Genomic DNA, 26,417 nt, shown 5'->3' on the forward strand with positions numbered 1-26,417 from the left:
ACTAACCTTTAGCCACTTAGTTATTATCTTTCTGAAATGTCCCCAGTTTAAAAGGAAATCCCAACTCTAAAACAGGAATAATGACAGTCTTTTTCCACCTCTAGTGTAGAAGTAATATTCTTGGAGAAAATGAAAGGTAAAATTAGAAGCTCTTAAGAAGAACATAATTATGGGGTGAAAGCAGACTAAAAAGGATAAGAAAGTTGATGAAATTGATAATTCAGTTCCCTTTGGAGTTATTAGGAAATATGCAAAATAGAAGGAAGCAAAGTTAAAGGAAGCACATTTCCAGAAACTGAGTTTATGTCAATGGTGTTTGATGAGAGAGTTCTGCTTCATTTGAACTTTGAAACTGAAAATCATAGCAGTAAACTATCTTCTGTAATATCCTGGGCTGTTATAGAAAAGGTTATTACCATGAATATTGTGCTTAGTTAATAAGTACTCAAAAGATGCTGGTGATTTTTCAACATATACTCTAAGACACACTCTTTTTCTTCTACAAGCCTATCTGTTACAAAAAATTTAGAGTTATCCATCACAGAGAGAGGTGAAAAAGAATAGGTCCTGCTTAAGTTGGCCCTGGGCCCTGTGCCATCATCACTAGTTTGGTGATGATATGCTCAACTTTGTAATGGCTTTCAGCTGGCTGGAATGTATAGAATTTTGGAAGATAAAGTCAGAATTCATAATACCCTCAAATAGGGAAATAGAGAGTACAAGAACATTGAACTTGACATCAACAAACCCCAAAACAAATCATAATGAACATAAAAAATCCTAGTTCAAGAATCAATTCTGTGTTTCTTAGCAAATTTGAGGCCTTAAGAAATTTAACTTCTATGAGCCATAGTTTTCTCATATGTAAAATGGAAATAATAATTCCTGCCCAAACTACCTCACAGATTTGTTGTGAGGGTCCACTCAAAAGAAAAAATGTATAAGAAAGTACAAATGTAAGGGATTATTTTTATATTTAGAGAGAAAATGATATATGTATAAATGGAAAAAAAGAGATAGTTAATTGACCAAGGATATGACAGAAAATAATTGAATGGCCCTTGTTAGTCTTCTTGACCTCTTCCTCCTCCACACTTCCTCTAAATGTTAACAATCCCTGTGGTACCAACCTTGGTTATCACCTCAAGCTACCCTTTCCATGGGGGTTCTTACCCACCTACACATCTGTCATTTACCTACCCTCCTCAAACTGTATTCTTTAACCATATTGAACTTCTTTCATTTATTGAGTGTAGGCCCTCTCCCTCTCAGATTCAGGCAAGTCTCTCTTCTTATGCACTTACCCACTTCCCAAACTTCAACTTCCAATTGCCTAGTTAATTCTGACTCACTGTTCAAGTCTCAATTTAGACATACTGTTTGCAGAAGTCTTCCCTGACTCCCTTTAAACAAACTTGCCCCCCACTCACTCCCTATTGCACCCCTTCTTCCTCTATATGTCACAGAAAGAAAACACTCCCATTGGAACCACCTGGGAGCTTATTACAATGCAAATTTCTAGTATCCACCCTCCAGATTCAGTGGGTCTGGTGTAGGACCAGCCTGCAATTTAGCCAGAATCCCAAGTGATTCTGCTGTGCACTAAAGTTTAAGAAGCACATTCTCTCATACTATTCATCACCCTGAGTTAAAATAGTATATTTGTCTCTTCCCTCTAACCTGTAACGAGAGCAGGGACCACGTCTATCTTGTTCACGATTGTATTCCCAGTGCCAGACATATAGTAGGCACTCAATACATACTGGAGTAAATAAATAAATGAATGACTATATGAAAGAAAGAAAAGAAGGCGGAAGAACAGGTTTCCTAAAGTAGGAAGAACTATATGAACTTTGCGTGGCCCTTTGAACCCTGCATCTCAATTATTATGAAGAAGATGTGCTCTAAGAACAAGCACACTAAATGCAAAACATTTACCAACATCTGGACTCACTGTCGTAATAACTGTCAATTATGAGTTTCATGACAGTTTTTTAATGGAAAGTGTAGATGATTTTTCAGAAACAAAAAAGGCATGTTCACAACACATCAAACTGTCAAATCTGGTTACTGCCCAAGAGTAGGATTGGGAGAGAAGGTAAGGGATTTGGGGTTTTACTTTATACACTTCTGTATTGTTTGACTTTTTTAAATTAGGAGCATATATTACCTTTTTATTGGAGTATAGTTGACTTGCAATATTGCATTAGTTTCAGGTGTACAGCAAAGTGATTCAGTTATACATATATATATATATATTGTTTTTCATATTTTTTCCATTATAAGTTATTACAAAATATTGAATACAGTTCCCTGTGCTATACAGTAAATCCTTGTTGTTTATCTGTTTTATATATAGTAGTACATATCTGTTAACCCCATACTCCTAATTTATCCCACATCCCCTTTGGTAACCATAAGTTTGTTTTCTATGTCTGTGAGTCTCTTTCTGTTTTGTAAATAAGTTCATTTGTATTTTTTAGATTCCACATATAAGCAATAGCATATAATATTTGTCTTTCTTTGTCTGATTTACTTCACTTAGTATGATAATCTCTAGGTCCATCCGTGTTGCTGCAAATGGCACTATTTCATTCCTTTTTATGGCTGAGTAATATTCTATTGTATATATGTACCACATCTTTATCCATTCATCTGTTGATGGAAACTTAGGTTGCTTCTATGTCTTGGCTATTGTAAATAGCACTGCTATGAATATTGGGTTGCATGTATCTTTTCAAATTATGTTTTTCTCTGAATATATGCCCACAAGTGGGATTGCTGGATCATATGGTAGCTCTATTTTTAGTTGTTTAAGGAACTTCCATACTGTTCTCCATAGTGGCTGCACCAATTTACATTCCCACCAACAGTGTAGGAGGGCTCCCTTTTCTCCACACATTCTACAGCATTTCTTATTTGTAGACATATTACCTTTTAAATTTAAAAAATACCCAAAATAAAATATGTTTTTAAAAGTTCAGGGCTGTGCTACTGATGCCATGATTTATCAATATGCTACTCTACAAAAATGTATTTGGATAGTTGTTTGTAATCCAACTTTCTCTGTGATATTTAGATATTTGGGAATGAAGTGAAAGTATTTAGCTTCAAATATTTGCCTTGTTCCTTCCTTCTGTTTCTTTTAAATATGGCTTGCTAGTACATCCTTTACATCACTGAGTCAATAGAGAAGTCACACTAAACAGATACTGAAGCAATGTAGTAAAGGGCTTGGAGATGGGGGACCTGGGGAGATGTTTTTTAAGGGTAAAAACTTGCAACTAATAGGTAAATAAGTTCTGGAAATCTAATGCACAGCCTAGTGATTATAGACAACAAAACTGTATTATAAACTTTAAAGTTGCTAAGAGACTAGATCTTAACTGTTCTCAAAAAAAAAATGAAAGGATAATTATGTGACATGATAGAGGTGTTAGCTAACACTCTTGTAGTGATCATGTTGCGATATATAACTTACACAATGTTGTATGTCAATTATATCTCAATTTAAAATAAAAGAAGAAGCAACATGGTAGAGTGAGAGCACTAGCTTTGAAGTCAGAGGATCCTCAGTTTGAATCCTGACACTGCCAGTTAATAATTTTGTGATGTTAGAAAAATTGTTTAGTCTCTCTGACTTTCATCCTCTTATAAATGTGCTAATAGTATCTTCCTCACAAAACTGTTATAAAGAATAAATGTGAGTTATGTGAAAGTGTCTAGCATAGGACCAGGTGTTCAATAAATGCCAGCTTTCTTCTCCACTTTGTTCATTAAACAAATATGTACTGAGTACCTACCTATGTGCCAGACATCACTTTATGCACTGGGAATACACTGGTGCACAAAGCCAGCGTGGTCCCTGGGGGACACAGACATTAAATTATATCTATCTGCCTAGAGAAAAAGGTGTGATACGTACTGTGAAGAAGAATCAAAGGGTGCTATGAGAGAGCAGCACAGGGTAACCCAATAATTTGTTGGGTTTTCTTTTAACGTGGAAAAGTAGGTATCTTCCTTGGGAAGAAACTGATTAGGAGTTGGCCAGGCAAAAATGAAGGCAAAAGCAAAAAGAGCCCTGTATTGCTTAAATCTGAAGCATGATTTTTCTTCCTTCCATTTGAAGGTAGAAAAACAGGAAAGTTTTGTGTGTGTGTGTAGGGAGAGAAAAAATAATGGAGAATTGCCCATTGGCTTATGTAAATGGTAGATAACATTTCTGAACTCTGCACACTTGAGAACTTATCTCAAAGTCAATCTGTAATGAGCCCATAGGAATTTGCTTAACCAAACATCTACAGTAACATAACATGCAATGTACAGATTTCAGATGAAAAACCATATGTATGTATGTGTGTATATATATATATCTTGTAGGGAAAAAACCCCAAAACCGTGTTTGAATGCTCAAGTACTTTTCAAATCTTTTTACTAGCAAACTGTAAGTTTTCTTTGCAATGTATCAATGCCATGAAACTTGCAATACTAAAACTGTCCTTCCACATTCCAGTCAATTCCTTCTTGAATTATTCCATTGAAGACCTCACCGAATATGTGATCCATTGCTAAGCAATGCCTTAAATTTGTATGTGTGATTTTCTTCAAAAATTGTGAACTGCCTGCTCAAGGTTCTTAGTGAACTCTGAAGGGAAAGAATTGCTTGACCCATGATGTAGTTTAAGAGATTTAAGTATGCCTCACTCATTGTAATCCTGTGTTGCTCCTGGTCTTAAAAAATCTCTTCAGGGCCTAGCACAGGGCTAGGTACCTAATAAGTTGCCCAAGACTTGAGCAAACCTCCAGAGGCTGAAATATCCAATGATGACCTTTATTCCTCTCATTACAAATTTCACCCTGCTGGTTATTTTAAGCTGATGTATACCATTATAGGAAATTATTCACCATAGTTAAAATGACTCATGAATCAAAGTTCAAAATTATTTTGAAACACTGGAAAACAGACTCAGGGAGTATTTTAATTTATCAACTCAACTTCCTCAAAGTCTGCCATTTTATAATTCTTTAGTGAGGTATTTTACCAAAAGGAGAAGATAAAATTAAATTAAAGAGCGAATTAATTTTTGTTACTAACTTGCTGATTCAGATTCCTATTTAGTTTATTGTGATTTATTGTGTGATTTACAGCCAAAAGACTTGAATCCTAGTCCCAACTCTACATCTTTACTAGTTATATAAATTTGAGAGGTTATTTAATCTCTTTAAGCCCTTCCTCCACCTCACCTGCTTTCTCATCTATAAATTGGGGGTAATATTTGCCTTACCTCAAAGATGGTTTTGAGGATCAAAGAGGATAATGCATCTGAAAGTACTTTTTAAACTTTAAAGCACTATACAAATGTAGGATTTATTATTATTATTCATAGTATCAGGTCTGAAAACAGAAATGTTAATTCATATTAGCCCCTAATCTAAACTGTGTGATTTGATTGAAGGCATTAACTTCCCTGAACCTCATTCTCACCATTTGTAAAACAAAGCAGCTTACAGTTTTAACATTTTGTGATCTAATGATCTTAATTTCCTCCATATCCTGTTGGCAAATAACAGAAAAACTGATACTAAAAAACAAACAAAAAAACTGAATTGTTACAGAATTTTTTCAACCCATGCCATAATGTAAGTTATTTTATATCATTGTCTTGCGTTGCCATTTAGTAGTTACATAACTCTTTTGCATGAATAAATTATTTTAATTCCTCCTGTTTTCTATAATTATAAATGATGATGAAGCAAATACTGTATGTATATTACCTTATATGGAAAAGAGTAAATTAATCTCTTTGCATTACACAAAAATAAACTGAAAGAAATAGATATTTTAGGGAGCTTTTGAAGTAAATAAAATAAGCTTGTACCAGGAGCAAATATTTCTTCTGTGCTCAGAATTAAAACTCTAAAAGTATATGAACTCTAATGAATGAGTATTCTATTTCAGTAATAACAACATAAAAGTTATTTGAATATATATGTGTGTGTATATGTATACACACACACACAAACACACAAAGTTTTCTCCCAGTGGAAAACTTAAAGACAAAAGTCTTTAAGACATTAAATCAAAAAAGAGAAATGTTTGGCTCATAAGAAAGGGAAGAAATGAGTGAAGGAGAATGTAGAAATTTGGAGATTAGATTGAATAAAGGGGAAAAGCATTCATTCAGTTAAGCATTTATTCATAAAATTTTATTGATCATCTACTATATGTCAGACAGATATTACATTAGGCTCTGAGGAGACAAAGATGAATAAGATAAATCTCTGCTCTCAAAGTTTTCAGTATTATTGGAGAGATAGATAGATGATAGGTAGATAGATAGATAGATTAAAAAGTCGGTGTAAGTGCTGTGCTAGAGATATGCAGAGGCTGCCAAAGGAGCAGACAAAAAGAACATCTGTTTCAAACTGAAGGGCCAAGTAAGACTTTTTGGAGGAAGTGACATTCTGAGCTAAGTTACAGTTGAGAAATAGGGGTTATTCATATTAAAGGAGAGTGGGGTGTATTCCAGGTAGTAAAAGAAGCCTTTATGAAAATCTGGAGATAACAAAAAGCAAGGAGGATTCCAGAAATCTGCAACTTGTTCAATGCTTAGAGTGTGAGGGAAGGAGGAGTAGCAATACATGAAGTTGAAGAGGTCAGGGGGAGCCAGATCTTGAAAGAACTTGGCATGACTTTGCTAAGGAGTTTGGCTTTATCCAGAAGTGACTGAAAGCCATCGAAGGAACTTAAGCAAAACAGTGACAAGTTTTGTGTTTTAGAGATAAATCTAATGAAAAGAGGAAAGAGCCAAAACTAGTTGAGAGATTGTTACTTTAATCTAGATTTAAGAAAAAAAAAAAGAGGTTCTGAAGTAAAGCTGTGGAGAAAGGGGGGAAAGGGACACATTCAAGAATTCTTTAGAAGGTAGAAGTGAGAAGACTTGGTGACTGACTACATGTGAGGATGGGGGAGATGGTAAGTCATAGGAAGATCCCTAGGTTTGGGGCTTTAGTGAGTAGATGGATAAGAGCACAGTTTAATGGAACATGACAAATAAGAAGGGAAAGGAGCAGGCAAGGAAGCAAAATTATGAGTTCAGTCATAATCAAATTTGAGGTATCTTTGAAATTTCCAAGCAAAGATATTCAGTTAGCAGTTCGAAATCTGGGCTGGAGATAGATTTAGACCTACTTTCAAAGACATGGTATTCGAGGACACAATCACAGCGAGGTTACTCAATAAAGAGTATAGAAGGTGAGAAGATTAAAACCCCAATGATAGAGTCCTAAGGAGTACCAATGTATATAGACTAAATGGAAGAAGAGAAGCACCTGAAGAAGATTGAAAAGAATTGTCCATAAAGGTATGGGGAAAGTCAGAAAGATAGTGACATCACAGAGGCCAAGAGAGCAGAGAGTTTCCAGAGGGAGTGGTCACCAGTGTCAGATGCTGTAAATGTTCTCAGGAGATAAAGATTGTAAAGTACCCACTGGATTTAGCAACAATTAAGTTGTATATAAACTTATTGAGTACAGTTTCGATTTCAGTAAAATGAAGGAAGTGGAATCAAACTGCAATAGGCTGAGGAATGGATAAGAAGTGAAGGAGTAGAAGCAATGAATGAGTGTTACTCTTCCAACTAGGTGTGCTATGAAGAAAGAAATAGTGATAACTGAAGGGGCAATGAGCTTGATGGAGGTCTCTCTCTCTCTCTCTTTCTCTACTGACATATTTTCTAGCTCAGATTCTTTCGCCAGCCATGTCCAGTCTAATAATAAGCCCATTAAACGTGTCCTTTATTTCTGTTACAGTGTTTTGCTTTGCAGCATTTCATTTGACACTGTCTTAGAGCATCCATTTTTCTGCTTACCTGACCCATCTATTCCTCCATGCTGTCCACTTTTTCCATTAGAAGCTTTAGCATATGAATCACGGTAATTTTAAATTGCCAATTTGATAATTCTGAAATCTCTGCCATATCTGAATCTGGTTCTGATACTTGTTTTGGTTTGCTTTTCAGACTTTTTTTCCCCTGCTTTTTAGCATGTTTTTTTAGCATGCTAATTTTTTTTTTTTTTTTTTTGGAAAACTGGATATAATGTATGAGGTAGAAGGAGCTAATGTAGGTAGACCTTTACTGTGAGATATTATGTTTAGCTGGAGTTAGGCTGTACTTACTGTTTGCTATAGTTGTGGTGTCAGTGGCTAAAATGTCCTCTAGTGTCCTTGTTTTTGCCTCCTATTGTCTTTGGATTTTCCTAGAGACTCCTTAAATAAAGTCTGTGACTTGCAGCTCTCTCAGTTGTAGTCCACTGTTATTATACTGCAACCCTGTTGATGTGGCAGTAAGGTATTGGGGAGGGGAAGCATTCTACAATCTTGTGATTAGATCCCATTTTGTTAATGGGCCTGAGTCCTTGGGCTGTGACTTTCAGAAGTATTTCTTAGTTTTTTTTCACCTCTTGTATCTGAAAAAGGAAAACTATAGGGGGCTGGAGTTGCCTAAATGCCCTTCCCTTAAGTCAGATAAGGCTCTGGTAAAGTAGTTTCCCTTGAGGGCAGGCCTTTGTTACAGAGAAAAGAACTCTATGGACATTTCAAAGTGGTTATTTTCCTCTGGTCATATTTCAGTATGATTACTTTTCCCCTCCACCTGCCCAAAGTATGAGAAATTTTCCTCTGATCTTCACCATGAGAATCTGGTGGGGCTCCTGGAGTTAAAATTAATGAAAGTGTGCCCACCCCCTAGACTGGGCCCCAGGAGTTTTTTAACTCTCCAGCTGGTGGATGTTCAGCTTCCAGCAATTCTTCAATTAGCATTTAAGTGTTTCTACCAGTTACTGGCTCCAGTGGCTTCTATTCCAGATAAGACAATCTGGACTTTTATTTTCTATGTTCACCTGTCACTCTAGTTTTGGGGGCAATGACTTGGCCTGTGACCTCAATTCTCTGATGGGTCTAAGAAAATCACTGATCTTCAGTTTGTTCAGCCTTTTCCTTGTTGTAAGGATGGGAGTGATGACTTACAAGCTCTTCACATATGGGAGCTGAAACCAGAAGGCCATGATAGCTTTCTACTGTCCCCCTGCTTCTACTCTTTACCCTTGAAATATTTTCTCAGTAGCCAATGTGATGCTTTTAAAAACTTAAGTCATATAATTGTAACCGAGCAGGACCCGATGGAGCCTTCTCAGAACAGTACCCCTCCATGTCCTCCGCCTGCTTCTTGTCTATAGAAAAACTGTAGCCTCCTAAGCTTCCCCGAGTTCCAAAGAGTACATTTAATCAGAGAAGTGAGAAAATGCAGAAAGAAAGGAAAACAGTCAAGCAAGGCAAAATAATAATAGTTTAGCCATTAAACAAAGTCAAGGACATTTAGTTCCTCCTCAAGGGCTATAGATCAGTGGTCCCCAACCTTTTAGGCACCAGGAACCAGTTCCGTGGAAGACAGTTTTTCCACAGATGGGGATGGGGGATATGGTTCAGGCAGTAATGCGAGCGATGGGGAGAGATGGGGAGCAGCAGATGAAACTTTGCTCACTCACCCACTGCTCACCTCCTGCTGTGTGGTCTGGTTCCTAACAGGCCGTGGCCCGGGGATTGGAGACCCCTACTATAGATAATATTCTGAGCCATGTCTTTTGAGCTGTTTTGCAGATACTGAAAGCCCCACCAGGTAGAAGAAGTTAACAGTATGCTGCCCCAGACCAGTTGGAACCAGAAGGTTGATGATGTTGACTCCTGATTACCTCACCACCAACCTATCAGAAGACTGTCCGTGAGCCCATCACACAGCCCACAACCCCACTCCCTCACTCTGTCTTTATAAACCTTTCCCTGAAAGCCTTCAGAAAGTTCAGGTCTTTTAAGCACTAGCTGCCCTAGACTCCTTGCTTGGCACCCTGCAATAAATACTGCACTTTCCTTCACCACAACCCGATGTCAGTAGATTGGCTTTACTGCACGCAAGCAAGTGAACCCAAGTTTGGTTCGGTAACATGATGTCATCCTGTTCCCTTTGCACAGAATGCCCTTCAGGTAGAAAACCACGTGACTCCTCCATTAATTCCTTTAAATCTCTGCTTAAATATCATCCTTGCCTTCATGAATCTTACCTTTTAATTGAGGGAGACAGAAATAATCTGCTAACAAAATGTATAGAATGTCAGATGGTTATAACTGTTACGAAAAAACATAAAACAAGGAAGGAAATTTGGAAGAGCTGGTGTTGTGGAGGTGATGCAAAATTAAATTAGGGTGGCCAGGGAAGGCCTCACTTAAGAGTTGACATTTAGCAGAAACTTGAAAGAATGAAAGAGTGAAACTTTTGGATATTTGGGGTTGGAGCATTCCAGGTTGAGGGAACAACAAGTACATAGTCCAAGAGAAGGAGAGTGCCTAACATTTTGGAATAACAGTAAGGAGGCCAGTGTAGTGGTTTAAAGCTCAGTAAACAAGGAAGCAATTAGAAAGATATATGGTTAGAGTATGTACAATCTTAGTCTATTGTAAGAATTTGAGGGGTTGGTTTAAGGGGAAAGATCAGAAGGGGCTTTTGGAAATAAGTTTGAGACACCTATTACACAACAAAGTGGAAATGCCAGGTAGGTTGTTGGATATTTGAGTCTGGAGTTTTGAGTGGTTTGGAGTAGAGATAGAAATGCAGGAGTCATTTGCCTGGGGTGAGATGATATCTCCTATGAAGTGAGATAGAAAAGAGAAGAGGTTTAGCTATAGACCTGGGTTAAGAAATTAACAAGCCAACAGAGACAACTCCGAAGGAATGGCCAGAAAACTAAGAAGAAAAGCAAAAGAGAAGGATGTCCTGGAACCCAAGTAAAGAAAGTTTTTCAAGAAATAAAGAGTAAGCAACTGTGTCAAATAGGTATGGTGGGGTGATCAAAATGGGACACTTATGAGAGTGACAGATAACAGTATTAATAATCATGTGGGTAGAACCGGCTAAAACCATGACTGTCCTGGGCAAACTGGAACACATGGTCACCAAAATAAGTCATGTAAGTTGAGAATTGAGAATTGGCCATTGTATTTAGCATCATGTTAATCATTGGTGAGCATGCTAGGAGCAGTTTTAGTGGAATAATGAGAAGAAAGTTTGACTGAAGTGGGTTCAAGACAAAGTGGAAGAAAAATTGGAGATAACAAGTCTAGACATCTCCTTTGAGGAGTTTTGCTGTTAATGGGAGTAAAGGAAAATACCTGGAGAAAGATGTAAGGTCAAGGGATTTTTGTTTGTTTTTGAGCTGCTTGGTATGAGAGCACGTTTATTGATGGGAGTGATCCAATGGAGAACCAAAAATTCTAATGCAGAAGAGAGAGCGAAGCATTGCTGAGCAAAGTCCTTAAGTAGGCAAGAGAAGTTGAGAACGAACGTATGAGTTGATAAGCAACGTTATCATTATTATTAAAAATGTTATTGTCACTCATTCCTTTCAGTACAAAAAAATCTTATTGTCTTAGAAAGGATAGAGATGAAGAAGGGGGACATTAACTACACCCATAGTAAATGAGATAAGTTAGCTGAAATATTCTCTTCCCACAACTTGTCTGCCGCTGTGCTTCTGAAGTCTCACCATATGGCAGGTCTTTCAGTGGTCCATGGTGAATTTGCTCCATATTGACTGGAAGTTTCAGGAGAGTAAACTTTGGCTTAATAGAAGGACTAATACTTCTGGCAGAGCTGACTGCTTCCAGAAGGTCTGAGTTACCTGTCACCAGAATGTTTAAGCAGAGCACTTTAGGGACAATAGTAATCTATAAATTCTGAACCAAGAGAAGCTGAGATTCATCTCAAAGGCCAGTGTAATTTTGTGAAGGGAATTCTGGCAGAGGTTACATAGAGTTAGATTCTACTACTCTCTGTGGTTCATAACCCTTTGTATCTTATTTCTTACTAAACACTCAAATAAGGACTTGGTTCTCATGATAATAGAAATAAATTTAAAAATTCCCATTTTTCAAAGATGGGTATATATATTCTCAAAATATTGTACTAATACCATGAAATACCTATTTTACTGCTATAAGTATTCTAAAACAAGGAGATTATTTTTCAAATGAGATATAATTATTGGAAACAATAAATTATAGTAGGTCAACGTGGCCAGGTAGATAAAAGATTATTTGCATTAACAGGTGGCATGAATCACCCTGGAATTCTCATTCTCATGAAACTTCCATTTTATTGGTTTCCAGGAAGAAGAAGTGGAGAATAAAGTACAAAATGCATACATTCCAAGCAGGAAATAGTACATAAAATATATTTGCCAATAGGTAAGGGAAGTAGTAGAATTTGAGATACACAGTGGGTAGAAGGTTAACAACTTATCAAAATGACCTAAATGGAAAATATATGGTAGGGAATATTAGCAGAATGTGAAGTGACATCCTGGCAAATGTAGACCTGAGGGAGAGAGAAAGAGAGACAGAGGGAGAGAGAGAGAGAATGAATCTTAACGAAAGCCTGGTGTCCCAGCTGGATTACATCTGTGTCTGTTGCCCTGCCTAATACTTCCTTCCCTGTCTCCTCCTTATTTTCTCTTCCTGGCAACTCTCCTTACCTCTGTTTCACTCTTTCTGTCTTTTTCCACTTGCTTTTTTTTCTTACTTTTTCTTCATCTCTTCTCCTTGCCCATGATACTCAATGATATCCTCAGATTACTGTTTAGCAGTCCTGGTGGCTATAAGGTCAGAGATCTCTGATTTGCACAGGGTTGAAAACTGCATTCGTAGCAGTATATTTCATGCATAAGATGTGGGGGATTTTTTGGCAAATAATAAAACATGATGAAACCTAGTACAAAGATGAACAAACAGTTTTTACAAGTAACAAATGCCTGTGACTAAACACAAGCAGTATACAACTCACAAACAAGTCATGTATGTTCTATATATAGGAACTATAGATGTGAGGAACCAACAAGTGTACAACGAAAAAGTTATCTAGTAATTTATGCAGGCTGGAGGAGAAAGTTCAAAATCCATGCTCACTTATCTCCTATATTAACCACTCACAGTCTCTGTTCGCTGATCTTCTCTCATAATTGCAGTAGTCTTTAAGTGCTGCTGTGAGGACTGTTTGTATTTCTGTCTTACTCTCACGATGGTGGATTGCACGTTTATATTGACTCAAATTTTGTTCATCTCCTGCTGTTTTCTGACTGTACATTGTGCACAACGTAAGAAATTTTTTAATTGCTTTATTTCCATAGGTTGAAGATGTAAAGAATTCATTAGATATTAATCAGAGAAGGAATCAAGGCTGCAGTAGGTAGCCTAAGGGACTAGACAGAACTCTAAGCAAAGGTTCTATTGTTAAAAATTCACAAACCTGAAAGTATCTGGTTCTTTTAAAAGATGTTTATTCTTAGAAGGGATAAATAATTGTTTTATCTTGAAGCTGACATGTTTGTCTCTGATATCTAAGATAAGTATGAAAAATTCTATGGACTACCAACTAAAATGTTTACTTGCATCAATATTAGTGATTGTTTTAGGCTATTTATATTTAACACTTTGTTTCTTATAATATATAAGGTTATACTTTATTTTTCAGAAAAATTTCGCTCTGTTAACATGTCCAATACAAACAGGTACTTACTTGACATAATATAAACCATGTGAATCCCTATAAAAGGAAAGAGATATCCAAAGAAATAAATTATATAATCATATTGGTCTGTAAAACGGCCTAACATCTTTGCCGAGACCAGAAGTACAATTCTTTTTCAAAATATTGCCTGTTGAAATTTCTCCAAGCAGTACCATTTGACCCACTAATTCTGGTGAGGGATTTTTGCAATGTTAGTTGGTACTTAGATGGTCAGTGGTGCATTTTGGACAACTGAAATGGTTTCCAGATTCAAAGAAACTGTTTTAAAGTACTGTATTTTTCTGATGTCACCCTTTCATTTATTTAAAAAAATATGTTTATGTAGCAAAATCAATGTGTCATATTTTACATTAGGAAAAAATATGCTCTCCAAAGGGCAAACAGTTTTCTTTTGGATTCTATAGGCCTGATCTTATTGGAGCTGTTTTCCCTTCTTGCCTGTCACCTCTAACCTTGGGACTCGGGCAATCTGAAATCTCATGCTTATAGAATCTCTTCTTTGTGTTTAGGCTGGTGGAGGGTCAAAATAGTTTTCCCTTTCTTGAAATTACAGTTTCTGTGCATGTTTATAGGTCCTGTGACTCCAGATAAATTTTCCTACTCACTGATTTTCAGACTCTAGAAAACCTTTTCTCAGTCCAGATTTCTGGAAGGGGTACTGCAGCCATATCATTGACAGAATGACTCTCCAGGGTAACCTTAGAAATACCAGAAAATCATCAAGGATTGGGGCTGAGGTGTCTGCCACCCCCAGTGGCCTACTAGTAGGGTAACTAATCCACCTGTCTCAACCAGAACACTTTGAAAGTGAAGAGAGCAGTATTAATATTTATTCCAGGACAAAAGGCATAAACTGAAACTGCCCTTGCAAACCAAGATGTATGTTGGTCCTATCTTTGGATATATTGTTTTGTCTTCCCTTAGCCAGAGATGATTCTCAAATTTAGTACAAAAGAACTTTATTTCAAATGTTAGATAGCCTTTGAGCTATAATGCCGTGTAGTGACTGTTTTTAAAGCCATGTTGTAAAAATCCATCAGGTACAAAATAACAGAATGAAATCACTTGTATTGTTCATCTTGATTTTTGGAGACTGGTACTTGAAAATATGATATTTGAACATTTTCAAAGTACAACAAAGTTATTTTCATTTTTATGTTTTAAGATTCTTTAACATATAGTTTTTCTAACATGTAGAACTTTTCACATGTGTATTAGCTAAGTTTGAAACATTTGTTCTATATTGTTGAGGGATTTTTGAATGTTGTTATTTACAGCCGATTGTACATCTGTGACTGACTTTGATGATTGTCCAGGGAATATAACACATTTCTGTCCAGAGAATAGTATTTGTGCATGCAAAGATGGAGAGCCTTTTTGCAAGTAAGTGGTTATATATGCTGTAAAAGCAAAGTACAATATACTGTAAGTAATAATGCACTTTGTTTTTGTTTGTTATATTCAACAATGCAACACTTCTTTTAAAATAATATTTTAATCAGAAATAACCCCTACACAAATAGCACAGTTATTGTAGATTCCCTAAAACAGTTTAATCTACTGTTCTAAAAACAATATAATAAAATTTAAAAGATTAACTGAGACAGTTTTATTAACTTTAAGAGATTAGCATCATTCAAAACAGCTTTCCTCAGACAGACTTTTAATAGATTAGTTATATATATTCATGGATAAACTATTTTGCTGTTCTAAAGAAGAAGAACTTAAGGTGTGCCTCATGTTATGCAATAGCAATAATCCTGACATGTTATGTGTAAATAAAGTTTTTTTGTAAATCAAGAAATATTTTAAATGCACTGTGGTTCCCCCTCTTTGTTTCCAGGATTGCTTTTTATAAAAGTGTGTATTCTTTGATATGAATTTAGGCAGACTTTCTACTTAGTTCTAATCAAAAAAATGAGAGTATTTGAGCAAAAAATAGAAGGAGACCTAGGAAAAAAACATAACACAAGAATAAGAAAGCATTCATAAGTGAGAGAAAGAGAGGATAGGTGGGGATGGGGCAATAGTGAAAGGTTTTCCTGGGTCCCTGCCTCTTAAACTGATAGTAAGAAAACCAGGAGTAGGCAAAGGGACCTGAGGTTTGAGAGAATTTTGTGTTTGGAGAAATGTGACTAGTTTGCTCTGGATATACGGAATAACAGTATTTGCAGTTCTTCAAGTGCACTATTTTCTCTCTCACCTTTGGATGTTGACATATACTACAACTTCTCCCTATTACTGTTCATTCACCCTCCCTCCTCTCATCACAGCTCTTCTTCCCCTGGTGAATTCCTACTTAAACTTCAAGAGTAAGCTCCATCATATTTCTAACATAGCACTTAAACTACTCTACTGCAATTTCTGGGTTTCTTTCCTCTCAATTTTATTGTATTTTTTAAAAACATCTTTATTGGAGTATAATTGCTTTACATTGTTGTGTTAGGTTCTGCTGTATAACAAAGTGATTCAGCTATATGTATACATGTATCCCCATATCCCCTCCCTCTTGCACCTCCCTCCCACCCTCCCTATTCCACCCCTCTAGGTCATCACAAAGCACCCAGCTGATCTCCCTGTGCTATGTGGCTGCTTCCCCCTAGCTATCTATTTTACATTTGGTTATGTATATATGTCCATGCCACTCTCTCCCTTTGTCCCAGCTTACCCTTCCCCCTTCCTGTGCCCTCAAGTCCATTCTCTACGTCTGTGTCTTTATTCCTGTCCTGCCCCTAGGTTCATCAGAACCATTTTTTTTTAAGATTCCATATATATGTGTTAGCATACGGTATTTGTTTTTCTCTTTCTGATTTACTTCACTCTGTATTACAGACTCTAGGTCCATCCACCTCTCTACAAATAACTCAATTTCGTTCCTTTTTATGGCTGAGTAATATTCCATTATATATATGTGCCACATCTTCTTTATCCATTCATCTGTCAATGGACACTTAGGTTGCTTCCATGTCCTGGCTATTGTAAATAGTGCTTCAATGAACATTGGGTTACATGACTCTTTTTGAGTTATGGTTTTCTCAGGGTCTATGCCCAGTAGTGGGATTGCTGGGTCGTATGGTAGTTCTATTTGTAGTTTTTTAGGGAACCTCCATACTGTTCTCCATAGTGGCTGTAGCAATTTACATTCCTACCAACAGTGTAAGAGGGCTCCCTTTTCTCCACACCCTCTCCAGCATTTATTGCTTGTAGATTTTTTGATGATGGTCATTCTGACCGGTGTGAGGTGAAACCTCATTGTGCTTTTGATTTGCATTTCTCTAATGATAAGTGATGTTGAGCATCCTTTCATGTGTTTGTTGGCAATCTGTATATCTTCTTTGGAGAAATGTCTGTTTAGGTCTTCTGCCCATTTTTGGATTGGGTTTTTTGTTTTTTGATATTGAGCTGCATGAGCTGCTTGTATATTTTGGAGATTAATCCTTTGTCAGTTGCTTCACTTGCAAATATTTTCTCCCATTCTGAGGGTTGTCTTTCGGTCTCGTTTATGGTTTCCTTTGCTGTGCAAAAGCTTTTAACTTTCATTAGGTCCCATTTGTTTATTTTTGTTTTTATTTCCATTTCTCTAGGAGGTGGGTCAAAAAGGATCTTGCTATTATCCTTTTGTCATAGGGTGTTCTGCCTATGAATGTAGGGTATATGTTTCCTTTTTGAAAACACCACACGAACACAAATTTAGTTTTATTTATCTCCAGCATCTAGCACAATGCCTGTCATACAGAAGACGTTCTGCAAGGGTTTGTTGAATGAATCAGTCATTCAATAGTGCAAAATATTGGAAAAATATTGAAAAAGTTGAAAAGTGATTTTAAAAATCCATTGGATTTAGCATTTAGGAGTTGTTGGTTATAATCTTTGAGAATATTCCAAGACTGAGATGAGAATACAAACCAGATTGCAAAATTACATCCAAGGAGTGGGAAGTAAATGTAATACGGCAATGAAGAAACATATATAAGTCATCTGACAATTTTAATGTTATTTGTAAATTCTTAGTTGGAGGAATTCTGGAGGCATGTAATCAAAATTTTGGCTAAAAGCTAATTACCTTTTACCTATCTTCCTAATCCTTATTATAATCATGTACCTCATTTCTTTTACAAGTCTTTACAATTGTTAATTGCCACATACATAGACATTATGCCTATTTTAAAGTTTTTCTCCACCAAGTTGATTCAAACAAATTGCTTCAACCTATTTTACTGGTAGATCTCAATGTGGAACATAACTGCTCTGGACTTGATGTGCCTGTGCATATATGTATCTGTCAGGGTCTTTGAATATCTACCTAATGACAAGGGATCATTTTTATTACTAAATATATTAGCACCACACAGTTTGAGTCAGTTATTTTGACATTGTTAATCAGAGTTAGGCACTAACAAATTATAATTGAACATATCAAATTAAATGGTATGATTATTATTTTTAAGTTCTTAAAACATTTTAATGGCATTGCTGAAATTGTCAGGATATATATACCATCACCACCACCCACACCCCTCCAGGCAGATCTCTGTCACACACACACGTACATGCACAGATGTTCCAAATATTTCATTCAAATAATGAATGAACAAAAGCCAAATTTAAAATATGTTTAAAGATAGACAATTTAAGAAAATAAGCCAAACTAAGAACACATGCCTGATACACACTTTTTAAATTTTTCAGTCATGTTTTATTTAATAGAACTACATTTTACATTGATACAAATAAAATAAAGCTTATTTAAGATAATTTTAGATTTTTTGAAAATTCAATTAACTCTGACCCCCTATGTCCATCACTCATCAAAATGAGAATCAGTGCCTCAGTACATTTAAACAGGATGCAAATCTTTTTTTTGGTATTGCTGTTTTATTGAGGTATAATTGCTATACAAAAATTGCACACATTTAATGTTTACATCTGGATGAGTTTGAACATATGCATACACCAGTGATACCATCACCACAACCAAGGCACTAAACATATCCATCACCTCCAAAAATTTTCCTGTGTTCTTTTGTGGTATCTTTCCTTTCTTCCTTGCTTGCTTCCCCCCCACCGTGCCTCTTTTTTTTTTTCTTTTTTAAATAAGAACACAACACGAGATCTACCCTCTTAAAATATTTTAACTCTTTTTTAAAAACATCTTGTAACTTCTCGCTCTGTGTATCCATTCTTTTCCTGAGTTCTTGGATCATCTTTACAATCATTACTCTGAACTCTTTCTCGGGTACATTACCTATCTCCATGTCACTTAGTTGTTCTTCTGGGGTTTTATCTTGTTCCTTCATCTGGAACATATTCCTTTGCTGTCTCACTTTTTATAAATTCTATTTGTGTTTTTATGTATGTAGTAAGTTAGTTACGTTTCTTGACCTTGGAGAATTGGCCCTCTGTAGGGGATGTCCTATGTGTCCAAGCAGTACACTCTCCTCTTGTCACCCAAGGGTCAGGGACCAGCTGGTCCCAGGATAAGTTCTGACCCATGTTTGCAGACTCAGTTCCACAGGTTCTGATATGACAGTTTTCTTGCTTCTGGTGTCTGCCCCCTGGTGGGTGGATCTGGGTCTTGACCCTCTGGTGAGCAGGGCTGTGCCAAGGGAAGTGTCTAGAGGTAGTTGTGGAGTGAGGAAGTCTTTGGGCTGCCTCTCTGCTGACAAGCGGGGCTTTGTTCCCACCCTGTTGGTTGTTTGGCCTGAGGTGTCCCAGCTGGAGCCTACAAGCTGTTTGGTGGGGCCAGGTCTTGGTGCTAATGACTCGAGCAAGGGTCTTGCTGTCAACCCCCAGCAAGAGTTCATATAGATGAACAGTCACCAATATGTCCACCACTTCTTATGACCCCAGAGAGAGCCACCGCTACCACTAACCTCCCCAGGAGACCCTCCAAGACCAGCAGGTAGGTCAAGCCAACCTGCTGGCTCCTATGAAGTCAGTGCTTTTGCCTGGGTCTCAGTGTGTGATAGACCTTGTGTGCACCCTCTAAGAGTGGAGTCTCTGTTTCCCCCAGTCCTGTGGAGCTCCTGCAATGAAGCCCCGCTAACCTTCAAAGCTAAATGCTCTGGGGGCTCTTCCTCCTGATGCTGGACCCCTAAGCTGGGGAGCCTGATGTGGTGCTCAGAGCTCTCACTCCTGTGGAAGGACTTCTGCAATATCATTATTCTCCAGTTTGTGAGTCGCCCAGCCAGGTTGTATGGGATTTGATTATATCCCAAGTGCACCCTTCCTACTATCTTGTTGTGGTTTCTTCTTTATGTCTTTGGATGTATTAACAGAATATCTTTTTTGGTAGGTTCCAATCTTTTTAATCGATGGTTGTTCAGCAATTAGTTGTGATTTTGGTGTGTTTGTGAGAGGAGGTGAGCTCAAGGTCCTTCTCCACCACCTTGTCTCCAATCCCCTATCCTCTTAATATATTTTAAATTGCACAATTCCGTATTGTAAACTATAGGTACTATGTTGTACAACAGACTCTAGAACTTACTCATCATGCACAACTGAAACTTCATACCCATTGAGAAATAATTCCCTATTTCCCCCTCCCCCCCCCAGCCCCTGAAAACCACTATTCTATTCTCTGCTTCTATGAGTTTGACTATTTTCACTTGGAACAGTTAATGTATCTCTCAACCAATGTTCACATTTCTCACATACTTACTGGTTTCTGAGGAAAAAAATCTAAACTATATTTTAAGTGTATTTTTATATAACGGCTTTATTTTCCATTTATGATAGAAAAAAATTACATACCTCCCAGGATTGCTATGAGAATTAAGTAAGATAAAATACTTAAAATTCCTCGTAAAGTAACTGGTTCAGAAATGTGCTCCTGCAAAGTCAGTTCATTTCTTCTCCCTAGCCAATATGATGTTAAGCCCAATGGTCAATTTTCAGTCTTCATCTTACTTTACCCAACAGCAGCAATTAACACAGTTGATAACTCTCTCTTCCTTGAATTTTCACTTAGCTTCCAGGATATCCCTCTCTCCTGTTTTTATTTTTTTTCTTCTGCTTCACTGCCCACTTCTGAATTACTGTTGCTAATCTCTTCTCTTGTCCCCACCTACTTAATGTTGGAGTGTCCGAGGACTTGGTCCTTCATCCTCTTCATCTGTACCTCCTCCCTTGGTGATGTCATCCAGTCTCATGTCTTTAAATACCATCCAACTAGGAAAATTCATACCTCCAGACTTAGAGGTATAACTGCCTACTCAACATTTCTACTTGGTTATCTAATACTCCTTTCAAAATCAGCAAGTACAAAATTGAACTCACCAACTCCCATCACCCCCACCCCAAAATATTCTTTCTACACAGTCTTTCCCATCTCAGTTGATGGCAACTCCATCCTTTCATTTGCTTAGGCCAAAAAACTTAAAGTCATCCTTCAGTCCTCTTTTTCTTGCACACTCTCCTTCTTGTCTATCAGGAAATCCTGTTGGTTCTACCTTTAAAAAGATAAGCAGAAATCAACCATCTTTTATCCTCACCCCCACTGTTATCATTCTGGTCTAAACTACTATGGTCATCTCTTACCTAGATTACTGAATGGCTTTGTGACCTTTCTCCCTGTTTCTACCTTTGTCCCCTATAGTCTGTTTTTCAATACTGTAGAAAACAGAGTGATCCTTGTAAAACAACCTAGATCATGTCACTCCTCAAAATCCTGTAACTATTCCTCATTTCACTCAGTATAAAACTTAAAGTCCTTACAATGACCTATAAGGACTTCTGTGATCTGGTCTCCTTCTTTCTTTGGCCTTATTTTCTACCCTACTCCCTTACTCTGCTTCAGCCACACTGATTTTCCTGTGATCCTCAGACATGTAGGCACATTCCATCCTGCTTTAGAACCTTTGTACTTGCTGTTCCTGCTTCTTGGAATGCTCTTCTCCCCAAATAAACCTGTGTCTAACGCCCTCACCTCCTTCAGTCTTTCTTCAAATATTATCTTCTCAATAAGGCCTGCCCTTTACTAACCTATTATATCACTGCAACCTGTCCCACTATCCTGCCCTCCCCAAATTGCTAATCCCCCTTACCCTGCTCTACTTTTTCTTTATTCCTTAGCACTTATCGCCTTTAAACATTCTAGATAATTTACTAATAATGCTTATTTTTGTTGTCTGTCTTCCTTTCCTACATTTTAAGCTGCTTGAGGACTTGGATCTTTGTTTTATTTACTGGTCTATCTTAAATGCCTGGCACAGTACTTGGTACATGGTAGGAACCCAATAAATGTTGTTGAATAAATGAATGAACTGTTACTGTTTTATATATAATTCCTTTTGCAATTCAATCCTAAACTAAACAAGAAATACACTCTTGAAAAAGTCTTTTTTTCTAGGAAGAAATCCGTGAGAGTTTATAAGACATATTTTTCAAACATATTTTAACTTCCTTAAATGAATTACATTATATTACATATTAGAAGCCAAGTCCTATTGAGTAGATTACTACCTATTTGAAGCTGGTAGCTGCACTTTATTATAGAAGCCTAGACTATCAGAGCTATAAAAGATTATAGTAATCATCTAATCAATTCCTTCATGTCATCCATGACAGTACTCAATGTATTGGAACAACACAAACCAGGTTTAGTTTACTTAGGATCTGATATTTACTGTTCAACTGGGTAATCCTTTATCAATTCTACAGGAGATAATGAACTAATCTCTAAAGACACTACATGAACTAACCTCACCATTAGTCACTCTAATTGAGGATGGTGAGAAGTCACATTTTTCCTCTCCAAAAACCCATAGACATTTCTATGTGGGTGTGTGCTATGCCAGTTCAATCTAGGCACCAGAGAACCACACTCAGATTATCTGGCAAAGTGTCAGGCTTTATAAAAACACAAGAAGTTTATATATGAGTCATTTATTTCTTTAAAATAGAGGAGGAAGATCTGGAGTCATGGGAAAGATGGAAACAGGCAGATTTTGCTGGCAGACAGTCTATTCTCACCTTCTCATGTTTCTTCTTGTATTTGCTGTTGAGTGGCATAGTCAGGCTGTTAACCTGCATTCATCACTGTAGGAGTTGGTGAAGGGAACACCCAGCTGCAGTTGCAGAACTAGTAAATTAGGCCACTTCAAACTCTTTTCATAGTAGTCATAGAACTGAAGTAGCCAGAGTGAATAGAGGCATGAGCAATGGGCAAAATGTGGATAGTTTTAAAAGCAGTCTTGAGACAGCCATTCTGGGTGAGACTTTTTTTTATCACTTCTAAGTGCCACATCTTCATTAGCCAATGGTTGGGAAATCCTGACCACATTCTGCATGCTAACTCAATGTGTTCAAACCTGTACATTTTAGCATGTTTGCTCAAGTGGTAAAATAGGACAATAGAAATCTCTTGAGGGCCTTAAAGGGAAACCTTATGGTTTAGTAACAATGAAAGATTGGATTCTTTCAGGGGAAACAATTTGTTTTTGTTTCTCTAATTTGTGAGCTTTTTCTATTTTTATTATCTCTATCAAGATGTCCAAATTTCAGAGGTCGGTGGGGAAATTATTGGTACATGGGGACCAAATGTGACCAGCTCTGGAATACTCTGGACCTGATTTTAGTAGCAGCATTGCCTGGAATAGGACTGGCTTTACTAGTTGGTGTAACAATCCAGACTATCCACTACTGTAAAAAGAAGTCAAAGAAGAATACAAATGATCACCGGTAAGAAATTTCTAAATACCTCTGAGAATGATGGGAAATCGCTTGTGAGATCAGTAAATGATTCAAGAAATAATGGATATCATTTATCATGCATACAGCTGATATATTCTCTTCCATATTCATCAACATTTAATTAAATTTGAACAAAAGTCAGGATAACTAAATACATTTTGTTCAGGATTTGGATACAACAAAAACTGGAAAGCCCCTTCCTCAGATAAAAACCAAGTGAGCCAAGTGTAATTCACTAAAGAATTGTTCTACTTCAGTGCCTTCCTTCCACCAAGGTGCTATTTGTATGCACCACACATACTGTCCTAAGAGTTGAGGCAGGGGAAGGGGGACAGCTGTACCAGTACCTCCTATTTACCTCAACCCCCAGCATCCAATAGGCTTGACTGTAATCTGACTCTGTCTTGGGCAAATCTCGTCACTTCACTGGGCTTCAATTTTCTCAGCTATAGAGATTGCTATAATCTGACCTACACATCTCACAGAGATGGTGAGATTGATACTGAAAACAACAATCATTTACAGACAGCTTATTATATGTATCAGGCTGAATTATAAATGTTTCATACCTATTGACTCATGTAATCCTCACAAGAACCCTATAAAGTACAGATGCGATTACTAAGGCACAGAGAGGTCAAATAACTTGGCTGAGGTTACAGGGCTAAGTCTATACCCAGGCAATCTGACTCCCAGGCTTAAACTCTTAATCCCCATGCTACACTAATGGACTCTAATGAGATAAAACAGTGCCCTGAAAGCTGTAAAGCCCTGTTGCTTTCCTTTTGTTTCTTTGCTTAAAAGCAAATAGTACCCTTTATATTTTGCACTGCCTCTAAATGATAGAAATATGAAAGGTAAATACCAGTAGGGTAAAATCTCACCAATTTTATATCAGCTAATTCAAATTAGCATCTACTTTGAAGTATCATTCTCCAGTGACAAGATAATGTTACCCTCTATGCAGTATGAGGATAGTTTGAAATATTACTTTAAAATTGGAAGTGGCTTGTACTGTCAGCCTCACACTTCTAAGAATAGAATTAGGTTGGAAACCTCCTGAGATTTTAAAGAATCATTTTAATTAGAAATCATACCCATAAACAAGTCACCTTTTAAGTATTCTCCATAGTTTTCCTACTCCAAAGCTTTCTAGAACACTGGATTTGTATTCCAACCCTCTCTCTTCTACTACTTGTCTATGACTTTGAGAGGATCACTTAGCCCCTGTTTCGTCCTTTATAAATGAAGAGTTGGGTATACATATCCTACTTCTCCATAGTTGTGAGAATCAAATTAAATAATTAATGGAAAATTGCATTGAGAAGCAAAAGCAAAACAAAAAGCTTGATTATAAATTAGAATAGTAGTAGTGTTTATAAGCATTTAGACTTATTTATAGGTTTTTTTGGGTAAAGAATTAATCTGCCTTATTTTTCTTCAGTTAAAATATAATTTAGTTTGAGCTCCTTTTTTTCCCTTCTGCCATTCCCTCAATTGTGAATTGACAGAGTGTTTCTATATATACTCTGGAAGATTCCTTAGTGTAGTGGAAAAAGTATGGGCATAGAGCAAGACAGACTGGGGTTCAAATCCCTGCCCTATAAATCACTGACTGTGCGGCCTTGGGGAATTTCCTTAAAATTTCTCAGCCTCAGGTTTCTCATCTGTAAAATGGAGTTAATAATATTTATCTTGCAAGCCTTACTCAAGTAAGATAATGTAATTTTGTGAAATAAACTGATGTGTGAAATTTACTTTCAATTGCATCAAAAATATAATGGATTAATGGGTGGATAGAAGGATGGATAGATGGATAGATATATGCAAAAGCAAGTATAGTAAAGTGTTAACGATTAAATCGAGGTGGTAGGTACATGGGCATTCACTATAAAATTCAATTTTGGTGTGTGTTTGAAAATTTTCCTAATAAAATGTTGGGAAAAATCAGATAATGTAAAGTAAAACACTTTGAGCATGGAAAATACTCAACAAATAGTAGCCAATATTATTGCATTCTCTCGGGTACATATAATAATGGAGTCTTAAGATGGGAACATTCATTCTGTGTTGTCAAAAATGAGTTTATTTTAAAAAGTGATTTATAACCAATTAAGCTACTTCTCTATCCTAACTATATATATATTTTTAATTTACTGTGCCAGAGAACAGAGGAGTTTATCAGGACTCCAACCTCAGCATAATTCTGCACATGCTTTTGATACTGCTATGAGACCTTCTCAACCTGATCAAGGCCAGGTAAACACTGAAATTCATTTGTAAGGTAAACTAAGTTTACAGAAGACACCAAAGAGAGAAATGCCTTAGAGAAACAAAAAAAAACTTTGGGACATTAAAGAAGTAGTCAGAGACAACAAAATGAAGTGTGATCAGAAGATCAAATTGTACAAATATGGGATTGTTGATGACAAGTTATTTATCAGTAGAGTACAGGCCAGGCCTGGGGCAAATTACACTGGGAGTGCTCTCTCCTTCTTTTCTCCAGCATTTGTTTCCAGGTAAAATCAAGTTAAAACATATATCAAAGGCAGCCTTGGGGAAAGTTAAAACACATATCAAAGGGGAAAAGGAAGCCACTAAAAGAGGGCTAGAAAGATATGGGTAACAGGACACGGATTAGAGCTATGTGGCTTTTTTTTTTTTTTGAACTAGCTGAAAATCTCTTCTTATCTAACAATATGTTCTCAGTAGCACAGATCCTCTGAAACAGAAGACTTGTGTGGAACTCTTCAATTCAGTGTACCTTAGGAATAGCTCTGAAGTAAGAGGTCTGAGTGTCATACCCAACCACAAGTATCAGAAGCAGCAGCAATGCTTTTATTGTTTTAAATCAAACAAATCGCTAGTAAGACACTGCAGCATCATCTTTTAGTCCTAGAATGTGCCCAATTATGATCTCTATATTTTAAGGAAGACCTACTTTGAGACTAAAGAACAGAAGCCTCAGTATAATTCTACCTATATTCCTGATATGGTACCTTCTCAATAGTATCAAGCCCAGTTAAAATTAAAACTCATGAAAAGCTTAAGATAAAAAGTTGATAAACGGTGGATGAATGAATGATAGTG

General features: G+C 36.8%; 2 protein-coding genes across 2 annotated transcripts in view; one reads left to right on the forward strand and one right to left on the reverse strand.

Moving 5' to 3' along the window:
- The window catches only part of SATL1 (spermidine/spermine N1-acetyl transferase like 1), a 44,946-nt gene extending 31,883 nt beyond the window's left edge, over positions 1 to 13,063 (reverse strand). Inside the window, 1 exon segment of the mRNA XM_059910404.1 lies at positions 13,037 to 13,063. Within this exon segment, the coding sequence (XP_059766387.1) occupies positions 13,037 to 13,063 (27 nt within the window).
- Positions 13,064 to 13,124: 61 nt separating this feature from the next.
- The window catches only part of LOC132357100 (uncharacterized), a 47,979-nt gene continuing 34,686 nt past the window's right edge, over positions 13,125 to 26,417 (forward strand). Inside the window, exons 1-4 of the mRNA XM_059910405.1 lie at positions 13,125 to 13,200; positions 14,912 to 15,017; positions 23,124 to 23,315; positions 25,493 to 25,586. Coding sequence (XP_059766388.1) covers positions 13,125 to 13,200; positions 14,912 to 15,017; positions 23,124 to 23,315; positions 25,493 to 25,586 — 468 coding nt within the window. The remainder of the gene's footprint in view (positions 13,201 to 14,911; positions 15,018 to 23,123; positions 23,316 to 25,492; positions 25,587 to 26,417) is intronic.

The sequence above is a fragment of the Balaenoptera ricei genome, chromosome X (genome assembly GCF_028023285.1).
Source record: "Balaenoptera ricei isolate mBalRic1 chromosome X, mBalRic1.hap2, whole genome shotgun sequence".
In the NCBI taxonomy this organism is placed as follows: Eukaryota; Metazoa; Chordata; class Mammalia; order Artiodactyla; family Balaenopteridae; genus Balaenoptera; species Balaenoptera ricei.